Source organism: Cervus canadensis, chromosome 4 (genome assembly GCF_019320065.1).
Source record: "Cervus canadensis isolate Bull #8, Minnesota chromosome 4, ASM1932006v1, whole genome shotgun sequence".
Classification (NCBI taxonomy): domain Eukaryota; kingdom Metazoa; phylum Chordata; class Mammalia; order Artiodactyla; family Cervidae; genus Cervus; species Cervus canadensis.
This window is the reverse complement of record NC_057389.1, coordinates 62,970,432-62,996,995: the sequence shown is the minus strand read 5'-3', so window position 1 is coordinate 62,996,995 and position 26,564 is coordinate 62,970,432. Positions and strand designations below refer to the sequence as shown.

Below are 26,564 nucleotides of genomic sequence, written 5' to 3'. Positions count from 1 at the left end.
GCAGCTGCTCTCATCAGAACCTGGGGTTTGTGGGAAGAAGCGGTATCTCACACAGTTAACGTGGGCTTTCGCTTTACGTAGGAATGTGGGTATTCAGATAAAGCTGACACACTCCATCTTGGTTCCCCCCCAACTGCCTGCAGTGCTAGGTCCCAGATGTTCCTAGTATTAGACTGTATGCCGACTTCATGAGCCCATTTTCCCACCCTCTAATTTCACAACTATGTCATCAAATTATTTCAAGGGGCCTAGCAGGCATCGACTGAAGTGACTTAGCAGTAGCAGGCATCACGCAGTGCTGGGTAAGGGGCCAGAGATGAGCAAGAGCCAGTCTCTGGTTTCGAGCTCACACTCTGGGGCAGACCAGCTATAGACAGCGCTGCTTCCTGCGCACATTCTATTAAAGAGCTTGCACTCATCCTCTACAATTCACATCTAAGATCAAATTCCCACAGACTTCCCTGGTGGTCCAGTGACTAAGACTCCACACTCTCTATGCAGAGGACCCAAGTTCAATCCCTGATCAGGGAACTAGATCCCACGTGCCACAATTAAGATCCACACAGAGCCACGTGGCCTAGCAGTTCTGGGTTCCCTTACCCTATGCTCTCCACCCAGGCACCCCTTCACTACAGTCTCTTGCTTTGTCAGAAAAAAAAAAAAATTTTTTTTCAAGTCTGGGGTAGCCAAGTAAATGTTGTTTTGTTGTTTTTCGGTGGCTCAACTGTCAGACTCTGCGACCCCATGAATGGCAGCATGCCAGAGGGTGTCCTTCACTATCTCCTGGAGCTTGCTCAAATTTATGTCCACTGAGTCGGTGATGCCATCCAACCATCTCATCCTCTGTCACCCCCTTCTCCTCCTACCTTCAATCTTTCCCAGCATCAAGGTCTTTTCCAATGAGTCAGCTCTTTGCATCAGGTGGCCAAAGTATTGGAGCTTCAGCTTCAGCATCAGTCCTTCCAATGAATATTCAAGGTTGCTTTTCTTTAGGACTGACTGGTTTCATCTCCTTGCAGTCCAAGAGAATCTCGAGAGTCTTCTCCAGCACCACAATTCGAAATCATCAATTCTTTGGCGCTCAGCTTTCTTTATGGTCCAACTCTCACATCCGTACACGACTACTGGAAAAACCATATAGCTTTGGTTATACGGATCTTTGTCAGCAGTGACGTCTATTGCTTTTTAATACACTGTCTAGATTTGTCATAGCTTTTCTTCCAAGGAGCAAGTGTCTTATAATTTCATGGCTGCAGTCACCATCCACAGTGATTTTGGAGCCCAAGAAAATAAAGTCTGTCACTGTTTCCACTGTTTACCCATCTATTTGCCATGAAGTGATGGGACCAGATGCCATGATCTTCATTTTTTTGAATGTTGAGTTTGAAGCCAACCTTTTCACTCTCCTCTTTCATTAAGAGGCTCTTTAGTTCCTCTTCACTTTCTGCCATTAGGGTGGTATCATCTGCATATCTGAGGTTATTGACATTTCTCCTGGCAATCCTGACTCCAACTTGTGAGTCATCCAGCCCGGCATTTCACGTGATGTACTCTGCATGTAAGTTAAATCAGCAGGGTGACAATACAGTCTTGATGTGCTCCTTTCCCAGTTTGGAACCAGTCCATTGTTCCATGCCGGGTTCCAAATGTTGCTTCTTGACCTGCATACAGATTTCTCAGGAGGCAGGTAACGTGTTCTGGTATTCCCATCTCTTTAAATGATAAATATACATAAATATTAAAAAAAGTAAACAAAGTTGAAAATCTTTAAAGTCAAAACCCAGTCAAGACACGCTTGCCCTCCTGAGGGGCTTCTCTAGTGCTCTACTGGTTAAGAATCTGCAGGGAATACGGGTTCGATCCCTGGTCTGGGGAAATCCCACATGGTGCATAGCAACTAAGCCGGTGTGCCACAACTCCTGAACCCAAGAGCCCAAGCTCCGCAACAAGAGAAGCCCTAAAACGAAAAGCCTACACACTGCAACTAGAGAAAGAACACTCACCGCAACAAAAACCTAGAGCAGCCAAAAATAAATCTTTTTTAAAAAAAGAAGACATGCCTGCCTGCACAAATGCTAAATGTCTGCTTCTGTCTGCCTCACAACTTTCAACACATTCTTTTTCAGATAAGATACAGAAATGGTAACTAAAGTGTTATCTATTATGCCATTAGTGCCAACATTTGGAGCAATGCTCCCAGTCTCTCCAGAAACTGACACTGAAAAACTATACCACTTGAGTAGGATACATTGGTGTTTTAAGACTCAATTGTAGGTCTCATTTGTGCCATTCATTCCTATTTATGCCTCCTTTGCCTCATTTAACCCAACAAACCAATTCCAATACAGAAATATTCACAATATTATTTCTGAGCCAAAGACTGAAAATGATCTAAACAGTCAAGAGGAAAACAGTTAAATAAATTATGCAGCTATTAGATGTTTTTTAAAACTATTAATGACATAGAAAATGCTCATGATCTGTTAGGTAAAAAGATGCAAAACAATATGAAGTCAAATTCATTTAAAAATTGTTAACATACACATGTATGTCTGAATTATATACAGACTCACAGACCAGTGACTTGGGTGCCTTTGTAAGACACTGGAAGCATTTTGGTTCAATGTACAATCTGATGCTCCAAGTCAGAGGCTATTTGATTGCAGCACTGGGACACAGGTAGCAAAGACTGTGCCATCAGGAAGCGCCAAAGAACCCCAGATCCGCTGAGGGGGACAATCCTCCAGCATGGGAGAGGCTTCAACAGGAAGATAACCAGGAAGGCAGGCTGCCAGAAGTGCAGCACATTGGTTTAGCTGCTTTACTCTCCTTTGCAATCCTACTTTGCTATGGTTTTCAATAAACCACAGTACATAGCCATAAACTAGATCTAAAGTAGGATCTAGAAATGTATGTGGAATTCACAGAAGCAGAGTCCCAGTGCTAAAAGGAACAAAAGCTAATACATTTTCTTTTTTTTCCTCCCAGACACACACTACCCATCTATCACCACCCAGTGAAGGACACACCATTAAAATGAAACACACTCATGAATTTATATCTTTGCCATTTATTTTTTAAAATCTTATTCAAAATATTAAATAATACAATTTCAGATATGAAAAAAATTACTGCAATAACAGTTCAGGTGTACTTCCACTGTGCCTCCCTTCCTTACTGTAACAGTAAACAGTCCACCCTAGAGAAATGATGGACTACCCTGCCTCTTCCATCTCTACACAAACCACATGCCCACTAGCTCACCTGGGTTTTGTGAGTGGTGTTTAACATATATTAGGGGTTGTGTTTTCTAAAAAGTTGTTGTGACACCTGTAAGTCAACCATGTTTCAAATCACATATTTACATACTGATCAACTCCTTATGATAGAAAGACAAGTCAAAATTAAATATAATAAGTAATTTCCAGTTGCTATTAAAAAAGAACAAGAAACAAAACAAAGGGAGAAAGAGTCAGTGTACATATACAGCCTTTATGTATACAAACAGGTATAATTTTAATTTGAAAGACCTAGATACAATATTATTTAAATTACAATGTCTCCTAAAATTCATTCAAACTTACTATAAAAAATAAGCAAGTGAACAAATATGATATAATTTTAAACTCTGCCCCTTGCTTGAAAGCTTGGAGGAACCCGTGCTACAATCAATTGCTAAGTAAAAGCAATTGTACGTGTATTTAATATTTCACGACAATTTCTACCTCTAAATTTAATTCAGTAATTGAAACCAAAAAAGCTATCTATAACATTTTATTTACGTCCACTGCAAACTGCAGAGTCTCTATTGCCAGAATTTCTAGACACATTTATTAATGTGCTACTTAAAATCATGGTCAGAATGAGCAATAATAAATTATACATAAATTATCCAAAAATACCCAAAGCAATTTTCCTGGAAGAAAAAAATGTTACTTATATGTAAAGCATTATTACATATATCCTTGTAGATTACAGTTTGACAGCACAAAGAAATGTGTGCTTAATAAACAGTATTTGGATGGCAGAAAGAGAATCTGAGTCAGCAGTATCAGATGTGTTAGAATTTAATTGTAAGTTTGGGATTTTTTAAAAGTAGCATTACTAACACTTCCAGAAGAAGTACAATAAAGAAATCTAAAACAATAAAAAACTAACAGGTAATGCGTAGCTCCACATTTTGGACACCTGATTGAATTCACCTCTAAAAATGTAGATAAAAAAGTATATACTCCTTGTTCGTGATACTTAATTTCCAAAGCACCAAGGCAAAATAAAGAGAGGCCTACCTCTCATTTAAGTATGAACTGCCAATGGCAAACATCTGCACAATATCATATAAAAAGTCAAGCAAATAAAATTACATAATAAGCAAATGCAAATCACAGTGCTTTAAAATATATAATCATTGGTAATCTTCAGAGAAGGCATTGCTTCATTAACATTCTGGTCGAGACGATGATATTCCACTGTTTTGGAACAAAAACCATCACGCCATTTTCTGCTTTGAACCAGAAGGAAAATCTGGAATAAAACAAAAAAAATCAGATATTCAAAAGAGAAAATAGAGGACACGTTAAAAGTTTTTATAACTGAAATATCTGTCTCCTAGGTTCCCAAATATAAAAGTAAAATGTCAACAACAAAAGGGCTATTTTGTTTTCCATCTTGTAAATAAGCTGAAACAGTGCTTTTTAAATTTTAATATATATAGAAGTCCCTGCTACAGACTGATTCCTGGCCTCCCTCTTCAGAGATGAGCTAATAGACAGCAGTGGAGCCCAGGAACCTACCTGTTTAACAAGTCCCTCAGGTGTTTAGGCCCTCAGGGCTTCCCTGGTGGCTCAGAGGGTAAAGCATCTGCCTACAATGTGGGAGACCCAGGTTCAATCCCTGGGTCGGAAAGATCCCCTGGAGAAGGAAATGGCAACCCACTCCAGTACTCTTGCCTGGAAAATCCCATGGACAGAGAAGCCTGGTAGGCTACAGTCCATGGGGTCGCAAAGAGTCAGACATGACTGAGCAACTTCACTTTCTTTCTTTAGGTGTTTATAATAGAGATGGTCCAACACTGAACACTGGAATAAAACATAACTGTCATTCAAAATTTCAAATACTTACAGAGCTAGTGAGAGACCACTAAACCACAAATAAACCAACTCAAAACCAAAAATGAGATACTGGAATCACTGATTCTCTAAGCTGGAAGGCATTCTGAAATTACCTTTGCATCATTTTGCAGGTAAGAAAATCAACATCCTAAAGGGAAGTGGGTGCTAGGAATCAGAAAGCAAGTTACAACAAAGTCAAGAACTGAGATTTCCTGACCAGTAAGTATTAAAAAAGGACACTGTGTTTGACTGCCCTTTAAGTATTTAAAGTTAACTATTTAGCTCAGGGACTGCAGAGCGCCCTGATGAACCCTTACACTAAGTTATCCACACAGTCCTATTTATGCCTCCTCTGCCTCCTGTCATCCAACAAACCAGTTTCAGTACAGCAATGTTCATCATATTACTATTTCTGGATCAAAAACTGAAAACAATCTAAATACTCAACAGGAAAACAGTTAAATTATGTAGCTATTATATCATGTTTTTAAAGAAAATTAATGATATGAAAAACGCTCATGATTTGTTAGGTAAAAGGCAAGATATAAAACTCTATATGAAGTCAAGTTAATTTAAAACTTATTAGCATACACATATATATCTGAATTATACACACATTTACAGGCCAGAAATATACCAAAATGTTAATAATGCTCAGCTTTGGGTAGTAGCTTACACTTTCTTTTCTACATTTTTCTGTGTCCCTAAAAAAGACATCTAATAGTTTAACAACCAGGGGGAAAAGATATCAAAGTATCATTAAGTTCAATGTAAATAAATTAGAAGTCCTAAATTAACATCTCTCTCCACAAGTACTCCCAAAGAAGTTGTTTGTTGTTGTTGTTAGTCGCTCAGTCGTGCCTGACTCTTTGCGACCCCATGGACGGCAGCCCACCAGGCTCCTCTGTCCATGAGATTTTCCAGGCAAGGATACTGGAGTGGGTCGCCCAATGAAGTAGCGATGCTAAATTAAGACATAAAACCTTTTAAAGAAAATCATCGGGCTTTGGTTTTGCTCAAAATCAATTGGCTTCTTTTTTTAGAAGCACATTTAGTGGGATTCCCTGATAGCTCAGTTGGTAAAGAATCCACCTGCAATTCAGGAGACCCCGGTTCAATTCCTGGGTTGAGGCGATCCACTGGAGAAGGGATAGGCTACCTACTCCAGTATTTTTGGACTTCCCTTGTGGTTCAAATGGTAAAGAATCCACCTGCAATGTGGGAGACCTGGGTTCCATCCCTGGAGAAGGGAAAGCTACCCACTCCAGTATTCTGGCCTAGAGAATTTCATGGACTGTATAGTCCATGGGGTTGCAAAGAGACAGACATGACTGAGCAACTTTCACTCACTCACTCACATGTAGTAAAGCATTCTGTCATTTGTTAAAATACACACAGACATACAAGCTGATGAGATATCACAATATTTTACCATCAACTGAAACCTGATTAAAAGAGGAAAAAAAACCTCTGAATAAGCAAAAGCATTAATAAGAAGTATGACTGAGATAATAGAGGGCAACTAGAGGGGGTAAAAAATCCCAAACTTACCTTCCTTTTGTTGTGATATGTAATATAAACAATAGCAATACAAAAAGCAAAAATAATAAGGTGGAAAAAGAAATGGCTATCTTCCTCTTCTATATTTGAGGGTGGGGTTTTAAAAGGTCTCTCTGACTGTTCAATTTCCATGTAGCCCCTGTTTTCTTCCAAGGCTTCACTGGACTCATCATCCCGGGGGCTGGTGGTCCAGTCATAGTCTGGTTCTCCATAATCCCCGTTGTCCAGAGTGTCTTTGGCAGTGGACGGAGAACTGTTCAGTGTGAGAAGATCCTCCTCCTCTATGCTAGGATCTTCATTGTTATCAACCTCCTCTTGGAACAGAGCAGTAGTAGGCGAGGGGCGAGGGGCCACGGACGCCGCTCCACTTTTTTCTGTGCTGGTTGTGGGAGGGAGAGTGGTGCTGGTTCGGGAAGCAGAAGGTGTGGTTTGGTTTTCCTTTGTTAAAGCATTCATATTTGCAGTAGAAACATCTGACTTGAGTTCAGGCTGGCTCCATGAATCAGTCTCTGATAGAACCAAAATAAGTAAAGAAAGAAATGTTACACTGAAATCTCCAAATTTATCTCCACCACGCTAGAAGGAAATACACCTATATTTTTCACTAAGCTAGGATTAGTCACCTTTCTGTTCTGCAGCTAGGATAGAGAACGGGTACTGAAATCCAACCTTTGTGAAATTAAAACAGAGGGCACAAGCTCTGTGTGGACTTTGCCAGTGTGACCTAAAGTCAGATCCCTCTCTATTCTTTCTTTTTCTTACGGAGGAAGGCTATAAAATGCAACAGGTCTCTTATGATGCTTAAGTTCTTACTATCTGGCAAGGCAACTATTATCTGATGAATATTTCATTTTCTATTTTTCATTTTTTTATTTCATTTTAAATGCAACACCCCCAGATGACAGCATGTTATGCTGTCAGCAATTATTCTGTATTTTCCTAGTCTGTTCACCCTTCTAGACCATTCACAGTTTCCTCTGTCCTCAAACTTCTAAAACCTTTTCTGTTGTCCTCATTTTCAAAGGCTAATATAACTTCCTGACTTCTCTGAGAAAAACGAAGCCCTCAAAAGAGAAGGTCCACAAACTACCAGAACTCTGGGCTCATGAGTCCAACTGTCTACCTGACATGTCCACTTAGATTTGTCATTCAAATTAACATGTTCAAAATGAAATTCTGACTTTCACTGCCAGGAAGATGGAGTAAATGTATTTTTCCCTATTCTTCCCACTAAAAACAAATAAAACTCTATTACATATAAAATAACATAACTCAATTGTGAAAGGTGGAAAGAATAAGGCAGAGCGATCAGAGACCTCAGGACCTGAGAAACCACCCAGAGTTGACTATCCTGAATTTTCTTTTTACCTCATGTATTCCAGACTTGGAGCTGAAGAATCCAGTAACCTGGAAACACCCAGGAGTATGGACAAAACGGGCCCCCGAAAAAGCCTGCTCTCTCGCCAGAAGATCAGGAGAGAGGCAGCCTAGCAAGAAAGAGAACTTTTGGACGACTGCTCTTACTCTCTCTCCAAACAAACAGCACCACTCTCCACTCACACTTACAGCAGCAAAGACCAAGTGGGGAACCCAGACTACCACCCTGACCAAGCTGCAATGAGGTGCCCCTTCTCCTCCATAATAGGATGTGTCAGAGGAGGCCTAGCAGACAGTCAAGACTTTAGTCATAGCCCAGCAGTAACGAGGCTGTCCCCACCAATATGTCAGTGCAGACCACAAGAGGAGCCAAAACCCCCACCTCTGCCCAGAACTACCAGGACCACCACTGTCCTTAAGGCATCAACACAGATCAAGTAGAGACCCTAGATTTCCAGCTCTAACTGCAAGTAATGTGCACCAACCCCCACCTCCCCTGTCAGAGCAATGTCATAAAAAGCAACTAAAAGAGAAAGTTTAAGACCAGAATCTTAAAAACACAAAGCACCACAATTTACCCCATATGAAATACGTAATTTGAACAGCCCTTGAACTATTAAAGAAACTGAATTCTTAATTTTAAAACTCCCCAAAATTAAATATCCCAGCCCACGTGAGAATGGAGAATTCACTGGAAAATTTCACTGGAGAATTCTACCAAATGTTTAATGAAGAGTTAACACCAATTCTATACAACCTCCTCCAGAGACCTGCAGAGGGAACACTTCACAATTCCTTTTATGAAGCTCCTGAAACCAAAATCAAAGACACTACAGAAAAAGAAAATTACAGATTGGTATCTTTCATGAACAGAAATGCAAAAATTCTTAACAAAATATTAACAAATAGAAACCAGCAATATAAAGTTCCCTGGTGACCTAGTGGTTAGGATTCCAAGCTTTCACTGCCCAGGTTCAATCCCTGGCTGGGGAACTGAGATACCGCAAATCACATAGAACAGCCAAAAAAAAAAGAAATCAGCAATATATAAAATGATACTCCGTGATTAGTAAGGTTTATTACAGAGATGCAAGACCACCTCAATACTCAAAAATCAATGTAATCTAATCTAACATATTAACAAGTTAAATGAACCTTGGCATAAGTCTCACACCTTTCGCAAGAATTTACTAAAAACTGGATCACAAATTTAAATGTAAAACTACACAGATTTTAGGGGCTTCCCTGGTGGTATACTGGATAAGAATCCGCTCCCAATGCAGGGGACATGGGTTCGAGCCCTGGTCCAGGAAGATCCCACGTGCTGTGGAGCAACTAAGCCCATGTGCCGCAACTACTAAGCCCATGCGCCTAGAGCCTGTGGTCCACAACAAGAGAAGCCCACACACCACAACTAGAGAAAGCCCTCACACAGCAACGAAGACCCAACACTACCAAAGTTTAAATAAATTAATTAAAATAATAATTTTTTTTTAAAACTACACAGATTTTAGAAAAAGACCTCCAAAAAAATCTTCAGAATCTTGGACTAGATAAATTCTTAGACCTGATACCAAAAACACAATACATAAAAGGAAAAATTCATAAATTGGATTCCGTCGAAATTTTAAAACTTTTGTTCCCTAAAAGACTTTTGTGAGGAAGAAAAGGCAAGCTACCAAGTGGAAGAAGTATCTGTAAGCCCCATACCCAACAAAGGACTAACATCCAGAATACATGAAGAATTATGACAACTCAAAAGTGAAAAAGCAAACAATCCAATTAGAACATGGGCAAAAGACATAAAGAGACATTTCACCAAAAAGAGTATACAGATGGCAAATAAGCACATGAAAAGATGTTAACCATTAGCGAAATGCAAATTAAATCTCAATGAGATATCACCATACACCTATCAGAATGGCTAAAATAAAAAATAATGACCATGTCAAATGTTGGCAAGGATGCAGGGTAACAAGATCACTCACATGTTGCTGTGGTTATGTAACATGTGACAACCATTTCAGAAAAGAGTTTGGTAATTTCTTAAACTAAATGTGCAACTACCACATGACCCAGAAGTTACAGTCCTGGGCATTCATCCTAGAGAAATGAAAACTTATGTTCACATAAAAATCTTTGCATAAATGTTTATAGCAGCCTTATTCAGAATAGCCAAAAACTGGAAACTCAGATGTTCTTCAATAGATGAATGGTTAAACAAAGTGTAGTACACATCCATACCAAGGAACATTACTCAGCAATAAAAAGGAACAAACTATTAATAGTTTAATTAATTTAGATGACTCTCCCAAGAATAATACTAGGTAAAACCAGCCAACTCCCAACAGCTACGTATTATATGATTCCATACATCGCATTCACAAAATGATAAGATTATAGAAATAAAAAATATTAGTGGTTGCCAGGAATCCAGGAGGGAATAGGGATAGGGAAAAAGTGAGGGTGACTTTTTAAAGAGCCACAGAAAAAATCCTTATGGTGATGGAAATGCTCTGTGTTATCTTGACTGTATCAATATCAGTGTCTGGTTGCGGTATTGTCCTACAGTTTTGCGGGATACTATCACTGAGAAAAACTAGGTAAAGGGTACACAGAATTTCTGTATTTACAACTGCAAGTGAATTTACAATTATTGCAAGATGAAAAGGTTAAAGACATGAATTTTTACTCCCCACCCCAAAAAGAGAAGACAAAGAAACAACAAAATAAAAACCCTGTTCTATCTATAGTCTCCTTCTCAGTTATGACAACTCCATTTTTCTGTTGTTCAAACCTAAAGCCTTGCAGTCATTATTTTAACACCCCACATCCGATCTGTTACCCTACCTTCAAAATATATGAAGAATTTGAAGAGTTTTCACCTCTCCGTTGCTACTGCCTAATCCAAGTCATCATCATCTCACCTAGATTATTATAGTAGTCTTTCTAAATGATCTGCCTGCTTCTACCATAATCCCCAGTGTCCACTCTCAACGTAACAGCCAGAGTCACCCTGTAAAACCTTATGTTAGATGATGTTACTGCTCTGCTTAAAACCACCTAGTAGCTCTCCATTTCTCTCAAAAGTGAAATTCAAAGCCTTTATAATAGCCTATAAGCTCCTATATGACCTGGTCCCCATTATCTCAATGCTATTACCTTTTACTAATCTTCCAAACTATTCTATCCCCACTGCCTACTTAACAGATAGCAGGCACTCAATAAACACTGAATATGCTCTTGACCCAAGTCTCACCACAAATCCTACACTGCTTCCCAAGTAGTGTTTCTGTACCTGCCACACCCTCTCCAAAGCCTTTCTCATAGTTCTTAGCCAGGTAAAACCCCACTCACTCTTCTAAGGGTATCTCCAACATCACCCTATTTGTTGTAACTCTGATACCTAGCATCAAGTAGGAGTCCACCAGGAAAGCTCCAGACAGGAGGAGAGTTAAGTGCTTGCTTCGGCAGCGCATATACTAAAAGTGGAACGATACAGAGAAGATTAGCATGGCCCCTGCGCAAGGATGACACACAAATTCGTGAAGCGTTCCATACTAAAAAAAAAAAAATAGGAGTTAATAAATACTGTTCAAGGAGTAAAAATGTGGAAATTAGTAGGACTTCCCTGGTGGTCCAATGGTTAAGATTCTGTGCTTCCACTGCAGTGGGCATGGGTTTGAACCCTGGTTGGGAAACTAAGATCTTGCATGCGTTGCAGTGCATCCAAACAATAAAAAACACTAGACGTTACATTCAAGAAAACAAACTAGGAATACATCTGAAACATTTGATGTAAATTAGATCAACCTTCTGGACCACCACTCCTTCAAAGAAAAGAGGCTGATTCAGTCAGCTATGACATGTATTCAGAACAAAGCAGTAACTCTGACTTCACAGATTTACTTGTTCAAGTTTATATTTATATATATGTATATAACTTTAGATTTCTAAATGTATGTTCCATCTCTACCCTTCTCTATTTGATATTACCTCTCTAGTTAAAAGTTAACTTTTTAAAAATTAAAAGTTTTTAATTTCTCTTCTGCTGGTCCCTTTTTTAAAACCTGCTTACAACGTATCAATATTTCTCTGAGAATTCATTCACACATTGAATTCTGAGAAACAATGCCTTAAAAATTAAATACATTACATATTAAATAAATTAAGGCAACATCTGGGAGCAATATGATGGCAGAATGTAGAAAGTAGGCATTTTTGAAATAGCATGGCAGACTTGGTCTTATAGTGAGTATCCCATAATCCAAAATAATGCTTACATCAGTTTTTTTTTAATTCATAACACGTAAAACTAAAAAAAGTCTCAGAGATTGCCAAGAATACACCCAAGCACTGAAAGTTTAAGAAACTTAACATGGAACAAGTTTAAATAAAACTGATATGGCAACCTTCTAACGTTCTATGGTTACTTGAAGTTTGAAATTCAATATGTTCTAGCTCTACTTTCATTTTCTTCTGACAAGAGTAACTACTTTGAAATCACTCTACTCTAAGGCACACTTACAAAGAACATCTGTATTAGCCAAAGTTCTACACATGCTACACTGTACTGCAAGGAGCTGCCTCCCTATTAAAAGCACATGTCAGAAGATTTTCAACCATGTCTTAAAAAGTTGTTTCTGAAACTATAGTTACCAGCTACATATACTCCCAAACCATATATGTTAAGCATTCCAGCAAGAAATATAAATGTTTATATGTCAGTTTTTTCTTAGATGATTAAATGACCAAAACAACCATGCTACTTAAATACTTTAGGAACAGGAATACTTGCATCAGCCAGAGAAATCCCCCTTATTTACTAGCTATGAAAGGACCTTGGGAAAATGGACCACAGTCCTTCCCCAGACTTACAAACACTTCTGGGAGGGTGGTCCACACACCCTCAGTGCTTCTGGGGAAACCCAAGTAAGTAACCACAGCACTGTAGCAGAGGAATGTACGGCTAGACAGCCTCACTGGCAAGTTAAGTGAACACTATCCCATTCATACTGTTTTTCATCTGAACTCAGAAAAGATTTAGGCATAAGAACGACTGTGCCTTGGCCTGAAAATAAAAAGGAGCTACTACACAGGATACTGCTTAAAAGCATTATAAATTCTTATTAGTGCATTTGTTTCTCCCAAGTCTCAGAACAGTTTACAGGTTTCATTTCTCAATACGGGCTTCGATACTTGATTAACAATGTAACATTTCTAAGAAAAGGAATACCTAATCATGTAGCATTATTTAAAATAGCCAAGACACAGAAACAACCAAGGAGCCCATGGATCAAGGAATGGATAAACAGATTGAGGTATACACACAGGATGAATTATCATTCAGACATAAGAGAATGGAATCTTGCCATCTTCAACAACATGAGGAGATATTCAGGGCATTACACTAATGTGCAATAGGTCAGTAAGAGAAAGACAAATATCATGATTTAATTTACATGTGGCATTTAAAAAACAGAACAAAAAAGGTAAACTCATAGATACAGAAAACAAAATGGTGGGAGAGGCAGGGGGAGAGAATGGAGGTGAAGGGAATCAAAAGATACAAACTTCCAGTTATAAATTAAATAAGTAGTGCAGATGCAATGTACAGCATGGTGACCATAATTAATAACACTGCATACTGGAAAGTTGCTAAGAAAGTAAATCTTCAAAGTCCTCACCATAAGAAAAAAAATTGTTGTTAACGACGCAGGGTGCTGGATGGCAACCAGACTTAATGTATACAAACATCAAATTATTATGCAGTACACCTGAAACTAATATGTCAATCATGACTCAAAAAACTAAAAAAGAAACACTTAAATCCTACAGATCCATCAAAATGAAGCAGGGCTATCTAGGACACAGAGGAACACAAGAGGGGGACTACGTTTACAAGGAATCTCACTTGTCCCAGAACTCCTGTCCTCCTTCCAAGCCCCTCAGAAGCCCAGCGCTCTAGCATTCTGGCTCTTTACCAAGCACCAGAACCTCCCAGTCCTGAGATGTAACAGTACTCAAAGACAGGTCTTTTCCCTTTTGCTCTCCCAAATATGCCATCAGCTCAGTCCAGTCACTGCCCTACCCAACCTTCCTCTTTGCGGTTGATCTCACCATCCCTTGGCCCAGCTAAACCCCGGAGCACCCACCCCTGACCTTGGGACTACCTCTGGATACCACACCTTCTAATCTCCTCAGTACCTGTCCCCTCTGTCCTCTCTTCTAGACCCTCCTAACTCCCTTCTCTATAAAGAAAAAGGAAAAAAAAAAAAAAAGGTTGTGTGACATTCCAGCGCCACAAGAATCAAGCCATTAGCCACTGCAAGTGCCCATCACAGTGGGCCTGAGGGGAATTCAGGATAGAGAAAAGCAGGATGAAGTATTCTGCCTTGGATATACGGGTCCTATCTAAGGAAATGCCTCTTTAAGGAAAAACTTCAATAACCCCAGATTCCTGTCTCTTCCCAAACAGAGAAAGTACTAAAATTATAACCTTCAGATCTGTTGTTATTAGCAATAATCTTCTGATGTTCGACTACATGTCCCAGCAAAAAAAAAAAAAAAAATCATACATATTCTGGCTCCTCCCTTGACCTCTTCGACCAATTTCCCAGAACTGAAAAGCTGGCTCCGCCCGCTACAACCTTTAGTAAGACACTGAATAAACTCAACTCACAGCTCTTACAGTTGTGCGTTTTTTGTGTCTTTTTGTTTTGTTTTTTCACTCCACGCCTCCAAGGAATTTTGGAGACCGCATCACCGCCATTCTCTGTGGCAAACCATTCTTCAAGACTCTCTAGACGGCACGGCCACTCAGCCCTCCCCGCCCATCTACACACTCGCTCCCCGGGTCCCCGGAGCTTTCAAGCCCACTTCTGAGGCCTCTTAAAGACCCTACCTTCACAGACCCCTTCAGACAGCCTCCCTCGCCACAGACCTTCAGACAGCCTCTCCAGGGCTGTAGAGACCCTGCCCCTCTAGACACCGCCACCTGCTCCGGACACTCGGAATCGCCCGTTCCCTGGCCGGGCCCGTCTTGGGGTTCCGCGCCGGGGCCCGCCCCGTCTTCCCGCGTCCGCCCTGCCGCCGCGCCCCCTTTACCACTGGGCATGATGGCGGATGCAAGCAGGAGAGCCAGGACCAGCGGCCGCGCCAGCCCTCCGGGGACCTGGACACCTGGCCTGGGCGGCAGATTTGCTTGCTCGGCGCCGCGCATCCTCCTCCGGGCGGCGGCAGCCATAACGGTCTCGGCTACGAGCCTGCGCGGTTGCTAGGCTCTGCGTCGTGACGTCAGACACTACGTAAAGCATCGCGGCGTCCGTAGGCGTTTGCGACCCAGCGTGATGACGCCACGGCCAGGACTGGAGCTCTGGAAACGAGAACGAAGGAGAGGCACAGCGGGATTTGGTACAAGGGGGAGCAAGTTAAAGTCGGCTGCAAACTAAGGATGTAATTTGTAAGGTGTGAAGAGGGTCAGAACGAGCCTCTCCCTCCCACTTGACGGGCTACTACACAGCTAATTGTTTTAGAACATTTTTTGAAGTATTTAACTTCGTAATAGAGTGATCCCAAAAGAGAAGTAACTGCCCTCCCCCTCCCAAAAACAAAGGAAACATAAAGAATGGGTGGTGGAATTTTAGGTTAATGTTTTATTTTTTACCTTTCCCCATAATCATTTATTACTTCAACAAATACTTAGCACCTCTCCATGTTTCATTATACAGCACTGAAAGAAACTCCCACCTTTGAGGAATTTCTTTTCCTGTGAGGCTGACTATAGTGTATAATACATACTATATATAATGGTAAAGGTATTAAGAAGGAAAAGCAGAGAAGTGAGCTAGGAAAGAGGAGTAAGCTTCTATTTTTAAATCCTGTAACTTAAAACCCCCAGTATATGAAAATGCAAATTTAGAAGCTTCCAGGAAGTTCCCTTAAGGCCCCAGCCACAATGCTGTGGTCTGTGTGTTCTGTGAATGTTTTCTTAATAAATGTATATAGGCTTCAGGTCATAAAATTAAATTTGATTGATTTGCAGGAAAATCATGTCATGAAACAAGACATTTATTTTACCCCACAGCTTCTCCACTCTGGTCTCCATGATTCCCTTAGAAGCTTGCTCCTCTCCCCCATATACAGTTGAGCTGCCTCTCTGAGGAGAGAAGGGCCTGTGTTCTCCTGAATCTGGTTTCCCTTAACATTTATCTGGCCCTGGTGACCGCTCAGAAACACACAAACTCTGTGTTGTTAAGAAAACTAAGAGGTCATTCATCTATTCATTTCCCCAAGCCAGCCACAAGCCCAAACAGACTGAATGGTGCCCTTATTGCAAAACTTCAGGGTAGCCAGGGTTCAGAGTCCTCCCAAGTTCCCCCAGAGCTTTCCCTCTGAGTACAAAAACCATCACTCAATTTTACAAATAAGTCAATTCTAGCGTCTGCATGTTGGGAGATTCAGGCTTAATCAGGCCTTTTTCCTGTAACGAACATACCTTCAGTCCTCTTTTTTTGTCCTCTTTGTTCGTTTGTCCCCATACTAGATTGTTTAAATTCTCCTACTGGTGTATCATGAACTCAGGGCATTTTGCACAATATTCTGACATGCTGCATGCAACAGACAATATATAAATGGAAAATATTCCCTCAGAGAGCCCTTTGTACCTTTCAAAGTACCATTACTGTACCTAGCATCTAACTGGATGTACCCAACAAGCTTTATGTACCACAGTCTCTGAACACATTTAACAAAGTTCTCTTTGAAATAGCTGCAGGTCTTTATGAACCTGATAAAATATGACAAATACTGAAGCCAGCAGGTTTGGGGTGACCAGTTTGCTAAAAGTAAATCTGATACCTGTTTGGAATTGCCACTTTCACACACCCATAAAAAGGAATTCTGCCTAAAACTATTTATCACTGAATAGGAAAAAAGTTTACATTCAATGAAGCTGAGTAATACACATGCAGAGTTACTATTCTATTGATGTTTTGTAAATGCTTGAAGTCCACAAGTTATTTCTAAATATATATGGATCATCCCCAGTGATCCATACCTTTATATGATCCCCTGCCTTTGAGTGTGGGAGGGACAGGTGAATGTGAGCTAGCACTCCTGTGATTAGGTTATGCTATGTGGACAGTTGACTTTAATGGGAAACTGTCCTCAGTGGACCTGACCTAATCAGGTGAGCCCTTGAAAGGATATAAGTTATGGGGATGTAATGTACAGCACAGTGACCATAACTAATGGTTTTAAAACTTCTCATCAGGGACTTCCCTGGTGGTCCAGTGGTTAAGACTCTGAGCTCCCAATGGAGGGGGCATGGGTTTGATCCGTGGTTGGGGAACTAAGATCCCACATGCTACATGTCCAATAAATAAATAAAAACATTTTTTAAAAAAGAAAAAACTTCTCATCACAAGAAAAAAACAATTCTGTACAAGTAATGGATGTTAACTGGACATCCAGGTATGGTGATTATTTCACAATACATACAAATATCAAATCATTTGTTGTACACCTGAAACTAACATAATGTTATATGCCAATTATATCTTAATTTTAAATATAAAATTTTTTGAGAATTAGGTGTTTGGGCTCTTCTGGAGGAAATAAGTGTGGCAAGGATTTGCTGATGAAGTTTTTCTGTTCCAGCTTTCAAAATGGAGAAGACCACGTGTCAAGCAATGCAGATGGTCTCTGTTTGCTGAAAGCAGCCCCTAGCTGATAGCCGGCAACAAAATATCAATAGAAACCACTGTCTTACAACTAAAGGCAACTGAATTCTGCTACAACCATGTGAGCCTAGAAGACTACCCCAAGCTTAAGATGAAGACACAGTTTGGCTGACATCCTAATTTCACCACTGTGAGAATCTTAAGAGAGCCTAGGTACCTAGTGCTTGGACTTCTGACCAACAGAGCTATGAAATAAGTAAGTATTGTTTTAAGCCACTAAATTTGTGGTAATTTGTTATGCAGCAACAGAAAACTAAAAATATCACACACACATAACCACAGCAAGAAGCTGAAAAACAAGACAAACATATGCCCTGTTTATTTACACTTTTATTAATAAAGACAACCAAAGAAGGATAAGGTTTCAATATTTTATTCAAGTTTTAAGTGATGTTAATTACAGCATTTGAAGGGGAGAATCTAATTCCACACAAAATGGAACTCTAAAATGTACCCATTAAACTGCTAAAAAATAAACTTGAGTGGCGAGAATACAACAGAAGTCCAATTTAGATTCTGAGTGTTGTCACCATGTGATTACAGTCACAGAGACTCTTCCCAGCTTGCAGCTGGGGCTCTTAGAAGCTACTTCATACTCTGGTGCAAGGGCAAAAAAACCACAATGTGAGAGGGAATTAAGTCCTGAATTATTGGCTTCATCACAACTTCTCCACCCCAAAATGGCACAAAAGAAAGAGCTACCACACCCTGCACACTACTTTTTGTGTAAAAGAGGTGATGGATGGAGGTGGAAAAAGTCCCTGCCTAAAAAAGTCCCTTTCAGATAAGTTTGTACACACCATCAAACAAAGAGCCTCTCCTCAATCAGTTAGGGTAGGAAACCAAGGTTCAATTCTCAGGAAGTTACAATTTCATTCAATTACTCAATAGGAATTTACAAAGTGCCTGCAAATTATCAGCTTCCACTTGCAGCCATTTCTAGGTAAAAAAGAAACCTGACATCTCTAGTGGGGCCAGCAAGCTCCCCACCAAGTCTACAGCTGAAAGGACCTTTTTGAAATTGGGTTTCTTCTGTACCTCTGAAAGGGTAACACCCTAAAGCTGAATCATCTTTAACCTGGAAGTCTAACATGATATTTAGCAATACTTGCATCCCAGACATACAACATTAAAAGGTACACTAAATTCTGAAGGTAGCTATGCTGCAAAATAGTTTAAAATTAAACGATTGTACAATATTCATTTATGCTTGAAACTCCAGTCCTAGACCAAGCTTGTGGCCACCAGCATTGACATTCTTGCCATCCAGCAGAGCCGACAGTGTCAGTTTGATACCTGCAGGAGAAATCAGGGAGAAGAAAGGAAGAGAGAGGTAGAAAAGAAAGGAGAAGAAAGGTTAGCTCAGGAGGATCACTGCAGCACACTGGGGACACCACATCGGGTTCAAAACCTGTTCCAGCCGTGTGTGATCAGCAGGAGCAAAACCACAGGGCTCTTCAGTCCCTGTTACTCAACACCATCTGACTAATGACTAGGCAGCCTAGGATGAGCTGATAAAACAATGATGATTCTTCCACAGCTCACCCAAATCCACTTAAGGGACTCTGCTTTCCTTTATCCTCTCAATATCCCCGGTATCATCAGCACCACACAGTAAACTTCTTTAGCAAAAGCCCCCCTGAAACAAAATCCTAGCTATGAATCAGACCCCAAGGTCTTACGCTCCCACTCACAGCACAGATACAAACACACGGATACATACATACACACACACACACACACACACAACTAAATACTATTTTCTCTAGAATAGCTTGATTCTGCCATCATGTAATCTTAGATCTCCAGAATTCAAAGCCCCAATTTAACCAAACTAACCCCAAGGTGGTATTATTTCCTGTAGCTGTAACATTAATTCAATGGACTGGCCTAGCTAACTTTGCAGAAGAAACCTACAAACCAGTTTTACAATGAGGATCATCGGTAGGCTGGTTTTAAGAACTTGCTTGAAATAAGTATCAAGCATTAGGTACACACTGGGACAAAGAATGGAAGAAAATAACTAAAACTGTAGTATATGTTAGCCTTGGCCTTTTTTCTCCTTCTTAGCACCTCTCCTGTTCTCCAAATGTTTTATAATGACAGCACTCCTTTATAAACATTCAACTATAAAATTTGATATACACTCATTTACAATGTACTGTACAGTTATTTATAAGCAATTAACCTAAAGCAGCAAACCAGCACCACATTTTGTTTTAAGACAGCTAATTTCACCAATACATACCTGGCTTTAGGGTCTGAGTATATCCTAATCCTATCAGGCTGGAGTTGTTCACTTTAGCCTAGTCAAGGAAAAGGTAAGAGTGAAAATGTTAAATACTTCATGTTACTGTCTCTGAACTGAATAAGAGCTTTTTAACTAACCAACTCCGGATTTCAGTATCAAATTCTATTTTTTCATGACCTCTTTGTTTACAGGATTCATTAAATTCAATATGAAATATATTAAATTTAGGAACTAAGTCTCAGAGAGTAACACAAAGAGATAACATAATTTTCAATTAAAAGGAAGTTATTATTTACATTTGATTCCTTATGGTATGTGACCCAATTCCATTTATGCTGTGTATATCTGTAATGTTAAATTATAACAGGTGAGAACACCTTCATTTATGGCCAGAGACATAAAAGACTTTCTTTATAAAAGACTTCTTCAAGATCTATTTGTTGGGATAAGGAAAAACAGAGCAAATATCAAATGCGGTTATGAATCTTTTGTTATGTGGCAGAATATTATTTGAATTTTCTCTTCATGAAAAACAGAAACAAAAACCATAATGACATGAAGGAAATTCAGCACAGACAAACCTGAATATTTGGAGCAAAAGAATTACTTAAGAATAACTTAAATCTTACACTTAGTGAGTGCTGATTAATAATCAATCAATAAAGCAAATGAGTCAATAATAATTTTCCCCTTATTCTCCTGCCTGAGTTGTAGGGAAATCTGGGCCTCTCCCTGACCCTTTTCTGGGAAATGAGAGGTCAACAGAGCAAGCTCAGGCTGTGAGAACATCGAGTCCTGGCGAAAGCGAGAGCTACCAGGGTGCGTGTTTTCCCGCTCGCACGCTGTTTTTAGACCTGGCATCTCCCACAGGAGAAAACAGGAAGGAAGGCCTCCAGGCAGGCAGTGCCCCATCTAGCTGTTCCGTTTTGCCCACGCCCTCCAAATAACATGGCCCCTTTTCCTTTGTCTTAAAGTGCCTAACCTTAAAGAAGCCAAATTCACTTCCTATCTCAGGAGACTGTAAATTACACAAGCCAGCCCAGAAAGCATCCTGCAACATGAAATTTCCTCATTCCACCCCAAAAGGGCTACAGCCGGCAGTGCCCTGTGACAACAGAGATGAGCTCAACAAGATTTAAGGGTCCACCAGCTATGCTACAGGGTCTGCAAGATAAGAGGCCAATCAGTCAATAAGAGGGCCTGATTTCTTAATATGCAGTATAGGAGCAGGGCAAGAGAATGAAAACTGAGGGGGAAAGGAACATTTAAAACCTTAGGTTCAAGGTTTACAGTCTGCAGTGTGGACTAGGGACTGGTTAGAGAAGGAGGCTCCATAGCAAGGCAGTCTGAGTCAAACACAAACCCCAGCACTTAGCAACTGCCTGCCCTTGGGGCAGTCACTCAGCTGCTCTGAGCTTTCCGTTCCTCATTTGTGAAAACGGATGGAATAGTTTTAAAAAGGCACCTGTCTCAAGTGGGTTGTGTAAGAATTAAATACAGTAATTCACATATAATAGGCTCCATACAGTGTTTGGCACCCACAGTAAGTACTATTACTCTTATTGTTTTAGTCGTGGTAAAAACCCTTTCACAGTGAGAAAAATCACTATCCAAAGCATGGAACTCCCATCAGCCCTAAAAGACTGCAACCTAAGGAATCAGGTGGGGTCTCAGCAATACATGATTCCACAGGTACCCACCGAGAAGCAGGCGTCTGGGTCAATCTGGTACTTGGCTGCTATTCCGAAGCGAGTGTTACTGTTTCCTGCTGTCCAGGCCAGATTAACAGCAGTCTCCAGCTTCTTGTTCACCTTCTGATAAATGGAGCCACCAAACTCTGTTCCATCATTTCTGCAAATAAGCACAGCACAGATACCAAGCAGCTTAGCAAGCGGGGCTGAGCTGGGCAAAGCTAACCAAGTCTAACAGAGGATGGGAATGTTGTAAATGGACTGAACTGATCACAAAACAGGCACCAAATTACAGGAAGCCTGATAGGAATGGCACAGACACCAGGGTTGGGAAGGTTCACAGAAGGTAAAAGCTATCTCAGACATCACTGGGAACATGCAAGGCAACTCAGTCAACTACTCAGGCTGCAAGGAACTTGAAGTTTGCTTCCAAAATATTCTTTAAAATAAAAATAGTGACTAGGGCAGTGGGATTCTGAATTCTGAGTGATTTCTTCGAAGGCAGCCTATAGCCGGTGCTTAGCACCAGCAGCTGCATCCACTGCTGTGGGTGCACGGCCAGTAGGAGGAACAGCAATTACAAAAGAACCTAACCTATGAGGCTCGTTGGCCCATGCGTACTGTTGACCCATGCTGCAACACCTACAGTCTTGGTGAACCCTGAAAAGGAGCAACTTGCCATATTATAAAAATGTTTCTGTCTTTCAAAAATGAATGAATGAAACCCAGCAGGCCAAACTGGGTTTCCTCTCTTGCCAGCCTCTGGGAATACCCTCTTCCCCTCCCTGACATTTTTAATATAAAAATACAATGTCAGAGTTCTGCTCCATCATTTTGGGTGTCTCCAGTGGAAACGTCACTGGAAACTGTTAAGGCAGAGCCCATTTACTTTGGAATCCAGCAAAAAGCCTAGAACTCACTAACCCAACAAAAAAATTATTACTGTTTCATTACAGACTCTGCTCTTCACTAATAGGCTCTCCTAAAGTAGATGCTCAGAGAACACATTCTAAGTTCTTAAGTTCTCCCCTGAAATTCAGCCAGTCAGACACTGTAATTCCAAAAAGTATTGCAAAAGCCACTACAATATTGTAAAGTAATTAGCCAAAAAGTATAGGAAGAGCCCAGACACCACCTGATTCATAGGGAATCTAACTTCTTCAGAAAGTCAGTATGCTATAAAACAGCAGCTTGTCAAACACAATAGATTCTGGACTGACTGTGGTATGATGCAAAGAGGGAAATTTTCTTGGGCTTAAATGTGTTTAAATGTTAGATTTCTCAATGCATTCTAAAACCAGCAACACTGCCTTCCTGTACTGAACTCTTAAAACCATAGACAGAAGGAACTCACTGCACAGAATTCATCTGTAGGAAACACACAGAATATCTGTTACACATCTGGGCCTCTGCAAGACTAGGGCAACCCAGACTAGCTGTGTCAGCTGTTTCCATGCCAGTTCCAAAAATGAACCATGTCCACTTATTGAAAACCTTGAGGCTCAGATAAGGAAAATAGCTAACAGTCATTGTTCTTCCTAGAACTGTGCAATTTCCCAATTCCAAACCAAGGAAGCTCTTTCTGAATCAGACAAAATTCTCAATTAAAAAATACTTCTATGCTTGTGATATTTTCCTATGACTTTCTTGCATGTTATCTTTTTAAAATTTACTTTTTTTTTTTTACCTTTTTTGAGTATACACTTCTGTGAGTTTTTATAGACAGACTTGTGTGGCCAGGATATAGAACAGTCCCACAATCAAACTCCCCTGTGCCACCCCTTTGTATAACACCCTCCCTGTTCCCCTCTCTCAACCACTGGGCTGTCCATCTCTATAGTTTTCCTTTGAAAGCAGTTTTAAAGTTTTCTCTAAAGTTTTCCTTTAGTTTTAAAAGACTCACATTTTATTAACTTTTTATATTACTATATATCTTTATGTTAATTTATTATAAAAAAATCCTCAAAATTTTATTAATAGAAATGTTACTAGTTTAGACACAAATACCATTTACTTGTCTGTAAATTTTAAGTCACTTCTTTAGTGACCTCTAGTGGAAAGAAAGAAATCTGGTAAAGTTGTACCCAACTTGTACCACTCATTAGTTTCTTGTATCTACAGAGATATCATGGATGAAATTTTCATTTCCCTTCAATCTAAATCAGCCGTCTATTTCAACCCTCAAGTTAGATTACAAAGGGTCTTCTCTAACCTACCCTGTAATTTTCTCTTCCCTTCACAATACTGTCCAGTTAATAAACTTTTAAATGGACTGCCACACAGAGAAGACAGTATTTAACTGAGACGATCATCTCCTAATTAGTCTCCCATGCCAACATTCCATTCAGTACAGCAAGCTGGTTCTCAGGCAGTATACAGAGAGAGAGGGCTACAACCCCCCACCCCCATCCTATTAACTAAAATGAAAGGACCGCCAGTGTCCGTAAAGCTGCAGGGAAGGGATGCTCCTGTGGACTGACATCACGCTCTTGCCATAACTGGTCAGTCTTTCTGTGTGCACCAGGGACAACATTTTACTGTCCACAGAATAGGGAGAACCTACATCACCTCAGGAAATGGGTAAGTGAGAAACAGGAAAGACACTAGTAGGCCATTTGGCTCATCTGATTCCAAAAAACTCATTTCACAGTGATTAAAAAATGAGCTTAGAAAAAAATCATGAACAACAATCCCCAGACTGCACACACTCATGTACACTTACACATTAGTGTGAAGCTGGAACTCATCGGTCTTGTAGCCAACCGCAAAGTTGCTCTGAGTCACTCGAGACTTTGCGGTCTCAAAATTCATCTGGTAGCCAGCCAGCCAGCCTTCATAACCCAGCACCAGAGCGCCCCGGATGGAAGGACCGGCTATATCAAAATCCACGTCACAGCCCAGGTTGATATGTTCCCGCTTGTACCCTGTCTTAATTTTAGCGTTTTTTTTCCTGAAGGAAAAGAAATAACATTAAAATCAGAAGTTAACTCATTTCATGACAACCACACCAGAAATACAAATTTTAAAAAACTAATCCCTATTTGAGTAGGGGGGTAGGAAAGCAAAGTCAGGGCCCCAGATGTCCTTAAGCAGCTGTTGCAACCTCTCTTCAACCAAAATCCAAAATAATGCAGAAATGCCACCCTAATGAAGTGAGAACACAGGCTTGTACAAGAAACACTAAGTGATTTTTACTGTCGTCTCCCTAGGCTTAACGTAGTGACCTACACACGCATTCATTAGGTAGAGTGCCACCATGTAATTATGAAACAGACGCATCTTTGCTATTTTCCACATCTGTTGGGGGGAAAAAAAATCTGTCATGAAGGTAGCTATCTAAACAGCAGCTCCTTTTTAACAATTTTCTTTTTTGATCACATCCCACAGAATGTGGGATCTTAGTTCCCCAGCCAGGGATTGAACCTGGGGCCCCAGCAGTGAGTGCACCAAGTCCTAACCATTGATTGGATCACCAGGGAAGTCCCTAAACAGCAGCTTTTACTATGTGGCTCAGTAAATAAAGAAACAAATACTAGATTCCTTCTAAGTAAATTCAACAGATGGCTTTTAATTCAGTATCCATGGTATTCCAATGAATATAGATTTCAGAGAACCAGGCAGTGAGGTAGAACCTGAGGCCCTGCAGTCATAAGGGGCCAGGAAGCGCTGGTAGACTGGGCAAGACCCCAGATTTGCATGTATGACCAGATCAGTGCCTCCCTTCCATATTTCACAAGACCCAGCATTTCTCAGGAAGGGCAGGTGAGTTGTGTTACCTGCAAATACATTATCATCATGCCTTTTACCAAAAATCAGCATTAGAGATAAGATCATATCTATCAAATAAAATTGACTATTTCCACCTGATTGTTTCTGTCATTCAACTTCAAAATGAACATCTTCCACAGCAAGAACACTTTCAGTGGAGACCACAGGAGAAAGCAGGTATGCTTCAAGGATCAAAAACCACATAGCCCTGTCCACCCTAACTTCATTCATACTGAGATTAAAGCTTTACCTCCAGCATCCAGACTGTGGGCCCTAAATACCATTCTCTCCTAAAAGGAACCAACACTCCTCAGAAAACTGCAGATTACAGGTTAAGGCAGGAAAGGTGCAGGATGAGCTTGAAGCATCCATCAAACCTATCAAAGAACTCGATGTTGGAGCAAAAGGACTTGAGAACTAAGATGAAGAGGCTCCCAAGGGTTTCAAACATGGGACAGTATGAGCAATGGATTGAAGTATATCAAATGTTACAACCTATGAACTCAAGACACATACACATTGGTCATCTTTAGAGACTAGTGAACGAATTTGTTTTGAAAACAGTAAATAAAAAAGGCACCAAAAAAAAGAAAAAAGAAAAAAAAAGGCACCAAACATGTATCCCACCTTTCCTATACTAACTATACTGCAAGATAACCAGAGTTGATGAGAAGTTTTTCTTTACTGAAATGTTCCAGCTTAAAAAAATGAAGGAAAGATACAGGTAGAAATATCACCAATTTGTAACCCCTTGAGTAGTCATGAATAGCACTAACATACAAAGAGAAAACCAAACTTCTGTATACATCCCTATGGAAGCATATTTCAGCACCACACCTGCCCAATGGAATCTAAATGTGATGAAGCCTCTAGACTTAGCAATCCACAGGAAATGTAGGGGACAGGAGGACAAGTTAAACACCACCACAGAAACAAACAGCAAAATTTATGTGTAATTCTAGAAAGACAAATGATCTCATTTTAACAAATAAATCTCAAGGGGAAAAAAGAAAACAAGATTCTTAAAAACTAAGATTTAGGGGCCATATGAACCAATCTTTAT

The 26,564-nt window shown here is 40.2% G+C and overlaps 2 protein-coding genes and 1 non-coding gene across 10 annotated transcripts in view; 1 reads left to right on the top strand and 2 right to left on the bottom strand.

The window, feature by feature from the left end:
- Positions 1-3,050: 3,050 nt before the first annotated feature.
- C4H5orf15 (chromosome 4 C5orf15 homolog) lies at positions 3,051-15,337 on the bottom strand. The gene is made up of 3 exons (XM_043465518.1): positions 15,156-15,337; positions 6,663-7,180; positions 3,051-4,524 (listed from the first exon to the last, which is right to left on the bottom strand). Exons 1-3 carry the CDS (start codon positions 15,292-15,294, stop codon positions 4,393-4,395), a joined length of 789 nt encoding a protein of 262 aa, XP_043321453.1. The 5' UTR covers positions 15,295-15,337; the 3' UTR covers positions 3,051-4,392.
- LOC122441080 lies at positions 11,507-11,613 on the top strand. Its single transcript, XR_006269223.1, has one exon. It is a non-coding gene; the product is annotated as a U6 spliceosomal RNA (small nuclear RNA).
- Positions 15,338-18,148: 2,811 nt separating the features above from the next.
- Positions 18,149-26,564, bottom strand: part of VDAC1 (voltage dependent anion channel 1) — a 30,430-nt gene continuing 22,014 nt past the window's right edge. For all 8 annotated transcript variants that reach the window (XM_043465513.1, XM_043465509.1, XM_043465511.1 and 5 more), the window contains exons 6-9: positions 24,456-24,683; positions 21,743-21,893; positions 20,040-20,097; positions 18,149-19,087 (exon numbers count right to left, since the gene is read on the bottom strand). In XM_043465513.1, coding sequence (XP_043321448.1) covers positions 18,996-19,087; positions 20,040-20,097; positions 21,743-21,893; positions 24,456-24,683 — 529 coding nt within the window. In that variant the 3' untranslated portion in view covers positions 18,149-18,995. The remainder of the gene's footprint in view (positions 19,088-20,039; positions 20,098-21,742; positions 21,894-24,455; positions 24,684-26,564) is intronic.